Source organism: Cynara cardunculus (genome assembly GCF_001531365.2).
Source record: "Cynara cardunculus var. scolymus isolate 2C chromosome LG 17, CcrdV1, whole genome shotgun sequence".
Classification (NCBI taxonomy): Eukaryota; Viridiplantae; Streptophyta; class Magnoliopsida; order Asterales; family Asteraceae; genus Cynara; species Cynara cardunculus.
The window spans coordinates 32,084,495-32,098,901 of NC_037544.1; the positions used below are offsets into that span (position 1 = coordinate 32,084,495).

The following is a 14,407-nucleotide window of genomic DNA, read 5'->3' on the forward strand; positions in this document are numbered from 1 at the left end:
AATAACGAAGTAATTTATATTTGATTTAATAATATAAATTTCTTATAAAGATAATAATTAATTATTTTATTAGACATCGATAATTATCCTAATTATATTTTAGATTTTTTAGATTTTAAAATGAGATGTTTATTCTCTTTTTTATTATGTTTATCCGAAGTTAGTTATACGAATTCAAATATGGAGCTTTAATAAGTTGTACTTATGCATAATTTACTTATAATCTTGAATTTTAAGTAATGTGCATCAATAGACAGTACTTTATGCATAAAAAAATGATTTTTAAGAGTTTTTGTCAAATATTTTATAATATGGTATAGAATTATTTATAGTTAATAGTATTAAATAATAATTAATAATAATGAAGGTTATAATTGAAAAAAGTGACAATAAAATACCAAAATGTTTCTTTAAGTATCGTTTCAATAAGATAACTTATGTGTATTCAAACATGTATCCAGAAAATAAGCTAGCTTATTTTTTTTCTTCCAAAGAATGGTTATCAAATTATTATTTAAAAAAAAGTAGGTAAATATTTTGAAAAATGAGTGGATTAGTGATTTTATGACTTAGGATTAATATATAAGATTAAATTACATTCTTGGTCCCTGTGGTATGTAGTCTGTCATTACTACGATCATCAAACGCGTTTTTACACTCTCGGCACCTGTGGTATGCAAAAACGCACGCTCTGAGTCCCTCCCTCTAATAGACTTTGTTAACCAAGTTACCTTAGGGGGTTGGGTATCTTCGTCATATAATCTCCTTTTTTGTCCTTATCCCGTTAAAAGAATTAAAATATATTTATTTATTTTATTCTATTGATAAATTATTATTATTATTATCTTAATTTTTTTATGTGCTTTAGAAAGATTTAAAATGGCGTGAGGACGAGGTCAAGCCTCAAGTCTTATACGCCACAACGAGTACGTGACGTTTTTCAAGGTATGACATAATGCGACAAATTTTATATGTCATGTATAGAATTATATATTTACATATATGTATCCTATATATTATCTAATCAGATAATGATATCAAAAAATGTACATTCATATTAGAAGAAGAAAAATTATATAAATTATTATTATAAAAATAGTTTTTGATTAAATATTTGAAAAGAACGTATAAAAGTAATTTCATAACTTCGTTTTTGTGAGTCCATTACGATGATGCATTCGTGAAACTGTGAGTGATGTGATTAGATAAATCTATATAAGAGTGTAAAATCTAAAGTTAAAAGTGTAAAAACACAAAAAGATAAACAAAACATAAAAACTAAATTTTTTTTGAAAAAAATCACGTCTTATAAAATCAATGCATCATGGCTTGATCCACGTCTTATCGAAATGTTATGGGTCATTTCATAACGACAAAGACGCGTTTTGCATCATATCACATTATGGCGCACTTTTTTGAACATTAGTTTTTTGTGACCCACACCCACACCCACACCCAACATGTTCTCACCTTCTTCTTCCATAACCCAATCCATTCACTAAAATTCAACCTTCCCTCCTCTATCCTACTTATCCGACGACTTCACCACCCCAACCAAGTACCTTTTTATCTATGTGATTATGCCCCTTAAAAGTTCACTTCCGCATCTACCCCTTCATCCCATCTTCGTTTCCTATCACCATCGTGTACACACACATACACTTACAAGTGGGTTTCCACCAGAGATCTGATAACCGACCACCTTGAACCCATCCGACCCATTATGGTCTCCCCCTTTCATTGAGAAGGTTGATTTTCATAGTGATGGTTGACGTGGGAGGTTGATGGTGGAAATCTTTGTGTGTGTCTGAGAGAGAGAGAGAGAGGGGTTTTAAGAGAGACCGACGGTAAATGATGACGTTGGTGGGTTTACTGTGTTTCAGATATTACAATAAGTACTTCTAGTTTAAACATCCCAAAAATCATATATGTTAAATGGAAAATTGTCATATACGTCAAAAACAAGTAGAAACCCATCTCTGACCTCCCTCCTTTCATCAACATCCATCTACGGTAGACTTACTGCAAAAACAAGAAAATGGACGGGGAGGAGTTAATAGACAAAATGGAGGTAAAGGTAGGTGAAAAAAATGGAGTGCGGACGACGATGAGGGATGTCGACAATAGGGCGGTGGGCAAGTTAGTAGGTATGCAATCTGCATTTAATATATATAGGATTGGGTTCATGTAAGACCAGTTTGTTTTCGTGAGATCCGTTAGACCATTTTTTTAACACTTGAAATTTCACATCAAAACGCTATGGAGGTAAAAAAAAGCCGAACATTCACAGTAAAAACACTGTGAAGAAATGTTGTGAAGTTTCAAGTGTAAAAAAGTGGCATCACAGATATCATGAAAACAAATTGGTCTCGAGTGATCCCAAGTCAATATATATATATATATATATATATATATATTACAATTTCGGTCCCTATGGTAAAAGACAAAATAGAGAGGCTAAAAGATGAAAATACCCTCTGACTTAACTGAGTTAACATAATCTTTTAGATTCCGTTAAAGGGAGGGACTTATAATGTGCGTTTTTGCATACCACAAGTACCGAGAATGTAATACATTGGTTTGAGGGACTGTAGTTAAAGAAATCACATACCGTAGGGACTGAGAATGTAATTTACTCTTGATTTAATTATAAGTTTCAAAATGCTCCCCTCAACTTTCTTAGGTTCTTTAAATTAGTCACAATTTTTCCTATATTCACATATTTCTCCCTTATGATATTGGTCATTGAAAAACCTCGCCTAATTGTTGAGATCTCTTCTTACTTCTCAAATTTTTGGGGCTTCTAATTTGAACCTTTCCCTATATATATAATTATATTATATTATATTATATTAATCCGTAATAATATAATATTAAATAATTACATATATCTGTATATAAATAGGAAGAGCGAGTGTAACCGTAAGTATAAACATTAAACAAAATCGTAACCCTCTCGGTTCCAAATCGTCTCTTTTCGACTGGTCTTCTTCTGTTCATCGCTAGTTTGCCAGTATTGGTAAGTTAATCTTGATTTATGGTAACAAGTTTTGTGCTGTGCAGGAAGCCCTCAAGCAGAAGCCAACCAATGTTTTCCCTAAACAATTGATGGTTCGATTTTTGTTTTTTTTGGAAACTGTGATAGTTTTTCTACTGGCATCATCAACAATTAATTTTTTTTTTTCCTTTTGGGAGAACGCTATATATAGTTTATCCCTTTTGTTCATTTTTATGCATAATTTTATGTCATGGGCCATCATAACCTAAACCCTGTAAATCGTTTGGACTAGACCGTCTTTTGATGGTCTAGTTTGACCGATCTACTCATTTCCCCTTAGATCGTTTGGTTTGAAAAAAAATCCCCACTGCTTTTACGATTTGGTTTATGATTTAAGGGATCAAAACATTTCACGAACGAACCTGCTATTACCAGGTCCGGCCCTGGTTATGTGTAGTCCGTGCGACCGCATAATGTATCAAAGTCCAAGGGGCATCAAGTTTTCATCTATTACTAGTTTTTAAGTCCCATTTTTTATTTTTTTATTATAATTAATAAAAATCGGTGTGCAGATGAGCCGCCTAGCTTGACTACCAAACCCCTTAAAAAATCGTACGTTTCATCGGTTTATTTGCTTAAAAATTAGGCATAAGTGCATTTTTTAAATATTTTTGCACAGGGCATCAAAAACCCTAGAAACGATCTCGTCTGAGAACCCGATATATATATATATATATATTATAAATCAATTTATTTATTTAATTATCTTTTGAAAATCAAATCTTAGTTGGTCGTACTCCTTTTTTTTTCCAAACCTACTATCAATTTCATCAATCATCTCAATCGAATGAATTAAGGCTCACAACAGATTGAATATATATCTGTATTTTTTGCATTATAACTACACCTCAACCCGATCGACCTCATCCCGAAATCCAATCAGCCGAAGTCTCAAGTAATTCGAAATTTAAAACGGGTTTAATTTTCATATCCGAAAGCGGATTAAAATTTTGATTTGTCCACCCCAAACTCGTTTTAAAAACAAATATTGTGTTTGTTTAAAATTTAGAATAAATCAATTTAAATTTGATGGAACAAAGAAGGCACACGGTAAAGATCTCCGGCCGGTTTATTGCCGTAAAAGCGCTGACTCGTATTTACTACCGACGCCAATTTCTCATCGTGAACGACACGCGCACCATTTCTAAACCAACAGATGCGCGCGTGATATTCACTCGTGAGTAACGATCGTGGAATTTACTGCCAGTTCATACAAAAGCCAAAAGACCACGAGATCCTCTGGATTTAAAACGAAATCCAATCGTCCGGAAAAAATAATTAAATTAAATATTTTTACTAAACAAGAACCCGTTAGTAGATTGTACGAATGCATCAGAAGTTGTACGTTGGTGTGGCGTTTGGTATTTTTGGTCTGGAAAAGAGTACCGTTTTCCTTTCTCCTCTTTTTCTTACATGACTACATATACACAGGTTCCCATGTACGCGTAAAATGTGTGTGGTGTATATATACATATATATATAAATATTGTATCTATATATGTAAATGACCTAAAACCCTTTTTTAAATTCTTGCTTTTTTTCTTTTTAGTAATTTATTCTCTAGTGATGATGATGATTTCGAGTTTGATACTTCAATCTTGATTTTTTTTTTCTCTTCGTTCTTTTTGGAAGAGGAAAAAGGTTTCTGTTTTGATTTGGATTGAACCAATTGGGGAAAATCATGGAAGGTCAACAGGGACAAGATCGAGGTTCTCCTGCTTCACTTTCAACTCTCCCCTTGCATGATGGTATGTTTTTTCTTTCCCATTACGAGTTGTTGATCTTCAGTTAGCAATAATTTGAACTTTTCTGTGTTGAATTTGAGAAAGGATTGATTTCATGTGGTGTTGTTTTTTTTCTTGTAAATTACGATGTTTTTCTACGAAATTTGCTTTGTTAATGTCAATTCTTCTTGTTTTGTTTACTGGGGTTGTACGATTTCGGAATCTGGTGTTCTGTTTTTCTTGCTTTTTATTGGGATTGTAGGATTTGGAAATCTGGTGCTTTTTTCGTTGCTGCTATCTTACTGCAAATTCTAGCATGATTTAGGGTTCTTATGTGATTTGGGGGTGAGATTGCATTTTTGAATTTTGATAGAAATGTGGTTGGAACAGATTCTTGTTTTGGGTTCAGATCTCATGCCTGTTTTATTGCAAACCCGAAAATTCAGCCACTTGCCACATGTATCTAATATTGTGTTCTTTGAATTGGTTGAGTTTGATCTTCCTGATTCAGAATTCCTTCATAAACCCTAGTCTTGAACTTTAGGTTTCATCGAACCATCAATCTCAAGTACTGCAATCATGTGGAATGAATGCTTTGTTTCTTACCCCTAAGACCTTACTTTCGAGTGGGATATACGAGTCAGTTTGGTTTGGTTTGGATAACCATTATCAAACTGAAGGCAATTGACACCTAGGCTTTGATACAATTTGTAATGCCTTGGCCCAATGTGGTAAAGTGACCCAAAAATCCTCTGAACTAAAGCCATCATAGGAAGTTAGTAGCAACTTGCTGAGCTCGGGATCACAATTCACAATAGAGCCAGACCAAACCAAAACAACCCAACTCGAAAACAAGGTCTAGAAGGTGGGATGTATGCAGACCTGGCCTCTACCCCAAATGGCAGAGCGGCTTAAATGGATAACACAATGATTATTAAAGCATTAGTCCCTATGGAGTTCAACTAAAATACCATCCTCTTGTTTTTCTCGACTCTGCATAAAATTTTAGAAAACATTAAAAGGAGTTTATTTGCATATGCCTTTGACCGAAACAACCTCTCTACTCTTTGTGGTGGAGGTCAGGTCTGCATACTTCTCACCCCCAAACCCACCTTCGGGTGGAATCTGGGATACACTGAGCTTGTTTGATTTGGCTATTGATGGAATGGAGTATTCGGCCAATGATGTGATCATCATGTTCAGTGATGGAGCCTGAGGTGGCACTTGATCTCTATGCTATGATAGGCTTGATGGCAGTGAATTTGTTCATAAAATCTCATATGGATGCTTGCTATTTCAACTCCATCACTAACTTCTTGAAAAAATTGACACTTTAAACAGGTGATGGTCCTTTACCTGATAACCAAACAGATCAGGTATTTTTTTTTTCATTTTGAAGCTTCTTTACATCATTTTCTAATACTTTGATTAGCTTAGGTAACATGTTCGTTAGTACTTTTTTTGTATTTTCAGCCACGGTCGCCAAAAGATGAAAGGATTGCTTCTCCAAATCCTTCTGTGAATGCAGCCGTTGCAGGGTCTGGAAGGTTGGTTTCCAACCAATCAGAAACCAGGAATGCAAGCCGAGCTCCGACACCCGTCCATACATCAACTACTTACACCACTCCTGAACAAACTTACTTCTATGGAGGTTAGTTTATAAAAAAGATGTGGATAGACCCAAGCCAGGGATCTTCATATAAATAACCGCTCTACCCTTTGGGGGCCACCCCTCCCAGACTGTGCTTTCGAGCAGGATATATTGGGTTTGTTTGGTTTGGTTTGGTTTAAATGGATTTACCATAGGTTTTCTGGGCTTCTGCTTGACCTACTATTATCTTGTTTTTGAAATCAGGTTATGATGATGGCTCGGTTAATTGGGGAGAAAACTCAAATTATGTTCATCCTAATAACTTGCAAATGATGCCTCCGGTGAGAGTTTATTTGTTTCTTTAAGTATATAACATTTATATATGGCAAAACTCACATACACTTCGTGGTGAGATTTAAACCCTTGACCTCCAGGGAGGTCGGGATCTAATGGTAACACGGGTGCCACTGGGCCAATGACCCTTTTGTTATTAAAAAGATTAACAATTTTTTTTTGCTTCCATGGGGCTCTCTAACTGAATTTTGTTTGCTTTTTCTTTGGCATGATTTAGGCGATCTACAATGAGAATGGTTCGCTCTTATTTCATCCTGCTTATGCGTATGATCCCCAGGTCGCATACGGCCAGTTTTCGCCATTTGCTAGTCCCGTATCTCCGATAATGATAGATGGTCAGCTATATTCACCTCATCAAGTCCCGATGTCTCCATCTTACTACTCACAGCCTGTTTCTCCGACCGATCTTGCAACTCCGGCAAGCGGCAACCAAGAGGGTCTTGGTGACAATGTGTTTTTGGGTGCAGGATCAGGATATTATCTACATTATCCGGGAAATAATGGTCTTGGATTCTACCAATTTTCTGGCGATGGCAGCTCCAGTGAACCTGTGTCAAGCCAATCAACACCAGTTGGCATACTTGGGCCGTATGAGCACAGTTTTGGACAGGTTGATTCTCTTTACAATGATATAGACAAATCCTATTATTGTTCTTGCCATTTAGGAGCTTATTGAAAAAGTCTCGTTTGGCTAGTCATAAGCTAGCTTTTTGAAAAACTACTTCAGGTAGCGTTTCAATAAGCATCAGGGGCTTTTTTCCACTTCTTTATTTTCCATTTTGCCCTTTGTATTTTTCTAATTAATTTTCCTGTTCTTTTAGGTATTTTTACATTGTCATCTAGCTTGTCAACTATTTGTACCAATCATAACTAGTTTTCAGCTAATAATGAACTTGTTGGCTGGTTTGCCAAATATAGCCTTAAATGTTGTTTGTAATCTCTGCTAATTTATTTCATTCCGAATTCTTCAGCAGCAGACACCATATCATGGATATGAGTTATCAGGTTCGACCACAAGACGCTACCCGCAAAGCGGTTCGTATGAGGCTAGTCGGCTGAACCATCATGGGCATGACAAAGAAGTCAAACAAAGGGACCGGGACTCGATTAGCTTGACCGGTGAGTCACATGCCACCACCAGTGATAGGAACCGTGGACCAAGGGCATCAAAGCCGAAGGGAAGTAGTTCAGTTGACCCTATGTCAAATAACCATGCTTCTCGGTCTCATCTTGACCTGTACAACCGGCCAGATTTCGTTACAACCTATGAAAAAGCCAAATTCTTTGTAATAAAATCTTTTAGTGAAGACAATGTTCATAGAAGTATCAAGTATGGTGTTTGGGCAAGCACCCCACTTGGAAACCGAAAACTAGATGCTGCTTATCAAGAAGCTCAGGAAGCTGGAGGAAGTTATCCGATTTTCCTCTTCTTTTCGGTGAGTTGCTTCATTAACTTTCACCTATTTGATTTCTGGTGGCTGAACGCAAAATTTCTTATAGGTAAATGCTAGTGGACAGTTTTGCGGTGTTGCAGAAATGGTCGGACCTGTAGATTTTGAGAACGATGCAGAGTACTGGCAACAGGATAGGTGGAGCGGCCAGTTCCGTGTCCAGTGGCACATCATCAAAGATGTCCCAAATAGTCGTTTCCGCCATATACTTCTTGAAAACAATGACAACAAACCTGTCACTCATAGCCGAGACTCACAAGAGGTATTCCTTGTTATCTTTATAAGACACTTTTTTCAAATAATGTCATATTAAAAAGACTAATAGGATACGTTTATTTGAAAATTATCATAAAAACTTATTAAGAACACCCAAAAGAGATCTTTATAAACTTAAGTCCTAATAAGCATTTCATTATGACACTTGGACATAATATGTCGTCCTATAAGCGAATCTTGTTCTAGAGCATCAGCGTGAATCTTGGATGAATTCTGAAGTTTGTAAATCTTCTCTTCCTATAGGTGAAACTTGAAGAGGGTATTGCAATGTTGAAAATCTTTAAGGAACATGATTCAGAAACATCAATCTTGGATGATTTTCATTTCTACGATGAACGAGAGAAGTGTTTACAGGAAAAGAAGGTGAAAATGGAGCAAGCAAAAAACAATGTTGATGATGGTTCTTCTTCTTCTATAAATGAGCTTTCTGATAGAGTTGCAGAGTCCCTCCAGTTGGAAAAACAGTAAAGAAAGTAGGATATGCATCAAACTGACATGATTGAGTTTTGGAGGTTGTTTTTAAGATTTGCAGAAACTAGAGATGAGAAAGTTTGGTTTTCTTTCTGACTTTTCTTTTTGGGTTTTATTCACCCCTTTGTTGGCAGGTGGTGGTTGAGTTGAGGAGGTATGTTTCCATTGTAATTTTGGATCATGTGGGTGGTTATTGCCCAAACAAGTGTAAAATTATCAATTAAAGGAATAATCATAATGGTCTTCTATTTTATCTCTGTTTATTCTAGACTACATATTCATTTGTGAATACATATTCATTTGTGAATACATATTGCATTCATTGGTGAATACATAATGCATTCACTGGATGTTACATAACTGAAGTTGTTAAACTAATGAAGCCAAAAATCCAGTTAACTTGACATTTAACTGGTCTTGGATATTTCGACTGGTTTTAGTCATAACGGGTCTTGATTCTTAACCTGTCCTCAATAAAACTATAAAGACTAGCAATACATATCATGTATATATACAACATTAAATCTCCTCATTTACAACTAATTCAGCCACAAAATCCATACAAATCAAAACAAAAAGGTATATATAATATAGATCCCACAAAACAAGCAGTTATCTTGATTTTCTTTCTTCTTCTCCATGTATCTTAAGAAAGAAATCATCCTACAGTATAGATACATAAAAATTTTATAGATTTCCTTTTTTCATGTTGGGTCCTTCGAATATCAATCGAGGGTCATGGGTTGACTCACACAGCAGCCCCTGAATCGGGCATTCCTGACCGTTGTCATGATCTCAATTTCAGCCTTTTCAAGCATTTTGACAACATCAGTGAAGGTTGGTCTCACATTGGGGTCTCCGTCCCAGCAACGTGTCATTATTTCACTGAGAACCGGAAGGCAGTCATCTGGGATGGTTGGCCGGATGCCTTTATTGACAACGGCAAACGCAGCTTGCACATCGGTCAGGTTTTGGAAAGGTAGCATACCTGTGATGAGTTCCCATAGCACGATCCCGAAGCTATAAACATCTACTTTTTGAGTGTAGGACCTGTGCTGGATCATCTCCCTGTAATAACCAAACAAACTTAGTATATTCACGCAAAAGTAAGTCTTGGGGTAGGATATACACAAACCTTGCCTCTATCCTAAGCAAGGTTTAAGTTGGATTCGAAGTTATTGGGTCAGTCTGTTGCTTTGGGGTGTTACAAATGGTATCAGAGAGCCGATCCTTGTACCTCATCGGGTATGATGAGTCCTCGAGGAAGAGGGGGGGGGGTGTTTGTAACATGTTAGGTGAATCCCACATCGCCGATTACAAGGAGGAAGATTCTAGACAGATTTGACGAGGACGTAAGGAGTTTAAGTAGGGGACTTTGTACAACTCGTCCCACATAGAAAGAAAATGGGATTTCTAAGCTCCTAATAAGCCTCAAGTTATAGGCTACCAATAACTTCCATCATGGTTTTAAGTTGGATTTGAAGTTATTGGGCCACCTTGTTGCTTTGGGCTTTGGGGTATTATATTATGTGCATAGTTGAAGGTTCAAATGAGAACTATGAAATTTTGAGAACCGTGAAAACCAAACCAATATATGCATCAATGCATATATGAATTTCAACGAGTATATGCACCAATGCCTATATACTTGCATATACCGGTTCTCAAAAAACGGTCATATAGTCAAAGGTTAAGTCAACTTACGGAGCCATCCAGCGATAGGTTCCCATCTCCGGTGTCATTCCTTCAGTCTGCACCTCAATCCGAGCAACTCCAAAATCAGCAATCTTGATTGATCTATCGGATGCAATTAAAAGATTATCCGACTTCAAATCCCTATGAATCAATCCAAGCCCATGAACGTATTCCATTCCCCTAGCAACATCCAAAGCCTGTTTCACCGCCAATTTCAAAGGCACCGAAGATCTGTTATGCCGCCTATTCAGAAACTGTCGAACCGAACCCCCCTTTGCATATTCCGTCACAATACACCAAACTATCGGTTTATAACATGCACCAATGAATCTAACGATATTTGGGTGCTTCAATCTTGCAAGCATCATGACTTCTTGTTGAAACTGTTGCTCCATGAGGTTTGCTCTTTCCACATCATCTTCTGGTTTTTCAAGAAGTTTAATAGCAACATCCTCATTATTGTAAGTACCTTTATACAATTTCCCGAATGCACCTTGTGCGAAAGTGGGTCCCATGCTAAGTTTCGTAAGCTCAATTGTCCATTCTTCAAAATTCTTAAGCCCTTTTGTAGGAAAACAAGAATCCAATAGAGCCTGAGCCAGACCATCATCGGTTAAGCCGTTTGATGCTGTTCCTCTGATAACACTACGGTCAGCGGTGTAATTGATTTGACCATGGTTCAAGCCAGGGTCACTTAACATGAAAGTGGCTGAACCATTTGAACCCACACTACTGTTGACAAGAGACCTTGCCAACGAACCTCCACCATTGCTCATATGCAAACTTCTGAAACTTTCAATGGACATATCGTCATCAAGCTTATGGTAGAACCTTTGTGTCACATCAAGAAAATTATCGTGGCCATTGTTTAGGCCGATCATGCCTGTAAACTTTGGATCCTCCAACATTTCTATTTCATACGGTAGTACCAAATTTTCAAACCCTTGCTTTCGAGTGAGATATATTGGGTTTGATTCCCAAACTGTGCTTTCAAGTGGTATATACTGGGTTCGTTTGGTCTGACTTTTTAGTAGAACCAGATTCCCAGACCGTGCTTTCAAGTGGGATATACTGGGTTTGTTTGGTCTGGCTTTTTAGTAGAACCAGATTCCCAGACCCCGTTTTCAAGTGGGATATACTGGGCTTGCTAGGTCTGGTCTTTTAGTAGAACCAGATTCCTATACCTTACTTTCGAATGAAATATGCTGGGTTTGTCTGGTATGGTTTTTTAGTAGAACCAGAATCCTAACCCCTCCTTCCGAGTGGGATATACCAGGGTCGTTTGGTCTGGTTTTCTAAAACCAGATTTGAAGTCTATTTATCCCTTCGCCATGAGTAAACCGTTGTACCTAAACCCCTCCGACCAAAAACCTGCATCAAGATCACCTCGAAATCAGTTCAAGAGTCACCCAGATACCAATTTCACACCCTTTCACCCTATGATCATTTAAGGATTCTTCCATGACAGTTACAACAACATATGCTAGAACCACCAATCACCCAATACGAATTCATATTGAGATACATGGAAATTCTATCATTTAAGTATTCTTCCATGACAGTTACAACAACAAGGTTTTTCTGCATATCTGCAACATCATCCTCGTCATTTTGTGTTTTTGAAATTGTATATAGAACAAACTAACCTTTTTTTTACATCAAGCAAAACACCAACCAGACCACATATAAATCAAGTTCATAAGAAAGCCAGCAAAGTACTAATTACTCCAGAAGGCACTAACAATACTCAAATCACATAAACAAGAACCTTAAGTTTCAAACACCAGGTCCACAGAAAAAAGAAACGAAGACTTTGAACAGTTCAAAAAACCCATCAAAATTCGCCATATTTACAGCCAAACTAAAGCAATTCTAGCATAACATGAAAAATTGATGGAAATTAAACAGTGATCCATAAACATAAAAAGCATATATTACCAAAAAAGAAGACGCAAGAAGTTGCAGGTGATCAGGAGGGCTTTTCCCTTTCTTTCAGTTGGAGATTGCACCGATGATTACAGAGCTGTGAATAGATGATTGAGGGGGAAATATGTGTTTTGGTTTAGAGCTTTTTGTTATTGGATTCGACGACGACGAAAAGAAACGGTGAAGTGCAGCAAGAGACACGACGATGAATGAATGATACAATCGAATCGGTCTTCGTCACCCCGTTTTTCTCCATTGACAATGGAGCAATATATTTTTATAATTACTCCTTCCGTACAACCCACCACATTTTTATTTAATAAATTGGAAACCACTCACTTTCATAACTTAATGACGGATTTGGTCCATGTGCTTCTTGGATTTTTTTCCCACTGGACCGACACTTGTTTCTTTGTCTGTTAGGATTCGTCAGCCTGATGATTTTTTCAGCTGTTCAGCTATTTTGGAAGAGGTTAAAGCAGTTATTGTTTTTTGCGTTCTTTTTTTTTCTAAAAGTTTTTTCAATTTCAGGATTAAATTTAAAAATCTTCTTATGTGATAGCCTTGACATGTACTACACAAAAGCTAGTGACGAAATGGTAGAAAAATCAAATCTTGTAATTTACTTATTAAAATCTTTAGTTTTGCCTTAAATCCCCAACAGCGATGCTAAAAATTTGTTGCGAGATTTATACGAAGATAAAATCTCTCAGACTGTATGCAAATGGAGACTCATGCAAGTATATACGTATCAACCCATTGTCGTTTTTTACAAGTAACAAAAACGAGAAGATGCCGAATATCGATTCACAGGAAAAAAAGTGTTGAATGTTTTAGATAAAGTCCAGAAAAAGATTAGATTTCAGATGACGAGTTCGAAGAATTGTTTTTGGTTTAGTAACTTTAAAACTAAATAATGCAAATACTTAATTTAAAAGAAAGCAAGGGTGTAGAGATCAGTTAAGATTTGATTGAAAAAATAAATCAGATAGAACTTTATAGATATAACTTATCTTTAACCAACCATCAGCTTGTGTAAGGTATTCTCTCGAGGTTGAGAAGGACACTTATTCAAGGACTAATTCTAATGTTTCCAAAATAAAACCAGTCCTGGCAATGACACAATCTATCCCTTGTATAAGCTGTACGGAATGAAAACAAGTTTCCTTGATTCTAAATAACTCTCTCGAATATACTTCCGTATTATTCAAGTTGATGTGTTAGGGATGACTTATCTCTAAGTCCGTCAAACTGTTAATATTTTTCTGCAAAAATCAACTTGTTAAGAGAAATGTAATTTTTATCTATATAACCTTGAATAAGTGGTTGGAAAGATTTGTTAATATTTAACAAATTTCTATCATTAAAGTCGATCTTTTATCCTAATATTACCCTACACCCAAGCTAAGGTTTTACGAGAAAAGAAATTTGCATATCTATTTTAAAAACGAGAAAAGAAATTTGCATAGAAAGAAAGTTTTACGATAACTAAAAGTTAAAATAATCGTAAACACTAAAAACTACGAGGAATTAAAATAAATGACGAAAGTATATTACGAGGATTAATAAACATGGTAACAATAATCTAAATGAAGTTACGACAACTAATTAAAAGCTTATAAATAATTAACATGCGATAAATTACAACAGAAATTTAAGTTGCAATAAATAAAAGATGATGAAAATATATGACAATAATATTACGACGATAATAATCATAATATAAAAAGACGAGATACGATAAAATAAATAACGGTAAAATATAAATAACGGAAACCAAAATGGGTTTAGTTGGAAATGGAGAAAGAAATATATATATATATATATATATATATATTATATTATAAAACATTTGACAAAA

The 14,407-nt window shown here is 35.9% G+C and overlaps 2 protein-coding genes across 7 annotated transcripts; one reads left to right on the forward strand and one right to left on the reverse strand.

Annotated features, from left to right (window-relative positions):
- The first annotated feature begins 4,600 nt into the window (after positions 1-4,600).
- LOC112500331 (YTH domain-containing protein 2-like) lies at positions 4,601-9,175 on the forward strand. Of its 6 annotated transcripts, none has more exons than XM_025103797.1 (10): positions 4,602-4,806; positions 6,124-6,158; positions 6,256-6,433; positions 6,522-6,548; positions 6,638-6,714; positions 6,945-7,337; positions 7,699-8,163; positions 8,228-8,440; positions 8,698-8,966; positions 9,060-9,175. In XM_025103797.1, exons 1-9 carry the CDS (start codon positions 4,740-4,742, stop codon positions 8,920-8,922), a joined length of 1,680 nt encoding a protein of 559 aa, XP_024959565.1. In that variant the 5' UTR covers positions 4,602-4,739; the 3' UTR covers positions 8,923-8,966; positions 9,060-9,175. The 6 variants fall into 6 exon arrangements, with proteins under 6 accessions (XP_024959566.1, XP_024959565.1, XP_024959568.1 ...); XM_025103800.1 differs by having other exon boundaries at positions 4,603-4,806; positions 6,945-7,062; positions 7,195-7,337; positions 8,698-9,175; XM_025103801.1 differs by having other exon boundaries at positions 4,604-4,806; positions 6,945-6,963; positions 7,195-7,337; positions 8,698-9,175.
- Positions 9,176-9,400: 225 nt separating this feature from the next.
- LOC112500085 (serine/threonine-protein kinase STY13-like) lies at positions 9,401-12,770 on the reverse strand. Its single transcript, XM_025103373.1, has 3 exons — positions 12,559-12,770; positions 10,630-11,991; positions 9,401-9,993 (listed from the first exon to the last, which is right to left on the reverse strand). The coding sequence occupies exons 2-3, from the start codon at positions 11,526-11,528 to the stop codon at positions 9,651-9,653; spliced, it is 1,242 nt and encodes a 413-aa protein (XP_024959141.1). The 5' UTR covers positions 11,529-11,991; positions 12,559-12,770; the 3' UTR covers positions 9,401-9,650.
- Between the last annotated feature and the right edge of the window lie 1,637 nt (positions 12,771-14,407).

What these genes read in the sequence shown, in the direction of transcription:
- LOC112500085 (XM_025103373.1), bottom strand. Translation starts at nt 11,528, where the DNA reads ATGTTGGAGGATCCAAAGTTTACAGGCATGATCGGCCTAAACAATGGC. An exon ending in ACCTATCGCTGGATGGCTCC is followed by an intron (nt 9,994 to 10,629) that starts GTAAGTTGACTT and finishes TGGTTATTACAG; the next exon opens with GGAGATGATCCAGCACAGGT.
- LOC112500331 (XM_025103797.1), top strand. Translation starts at nt 4,740, where the DNA reads ATGGAAGGTCAACAGGGACAAGATCGAGGTTCTCCTGCTTCACTTTCA. An exon ending in AACTCTCCCCTTGCATGATG is followed by an intron (nt 4,807 to 6,123) that starts GTATGTTTTTTC and finishes CACTTTAAACAG; the next exon opens with GTGATGGTCCTTTACCTGAT. An exon ending in ACTTGCAAATGATGCCTCCG is followed by an intron (nt 6,715 to 6,944) that starts GTGAGAGTTTAT and finishes GGCATGATTTAG; the next exon opens with GCGATCTACAATGAGAATGG.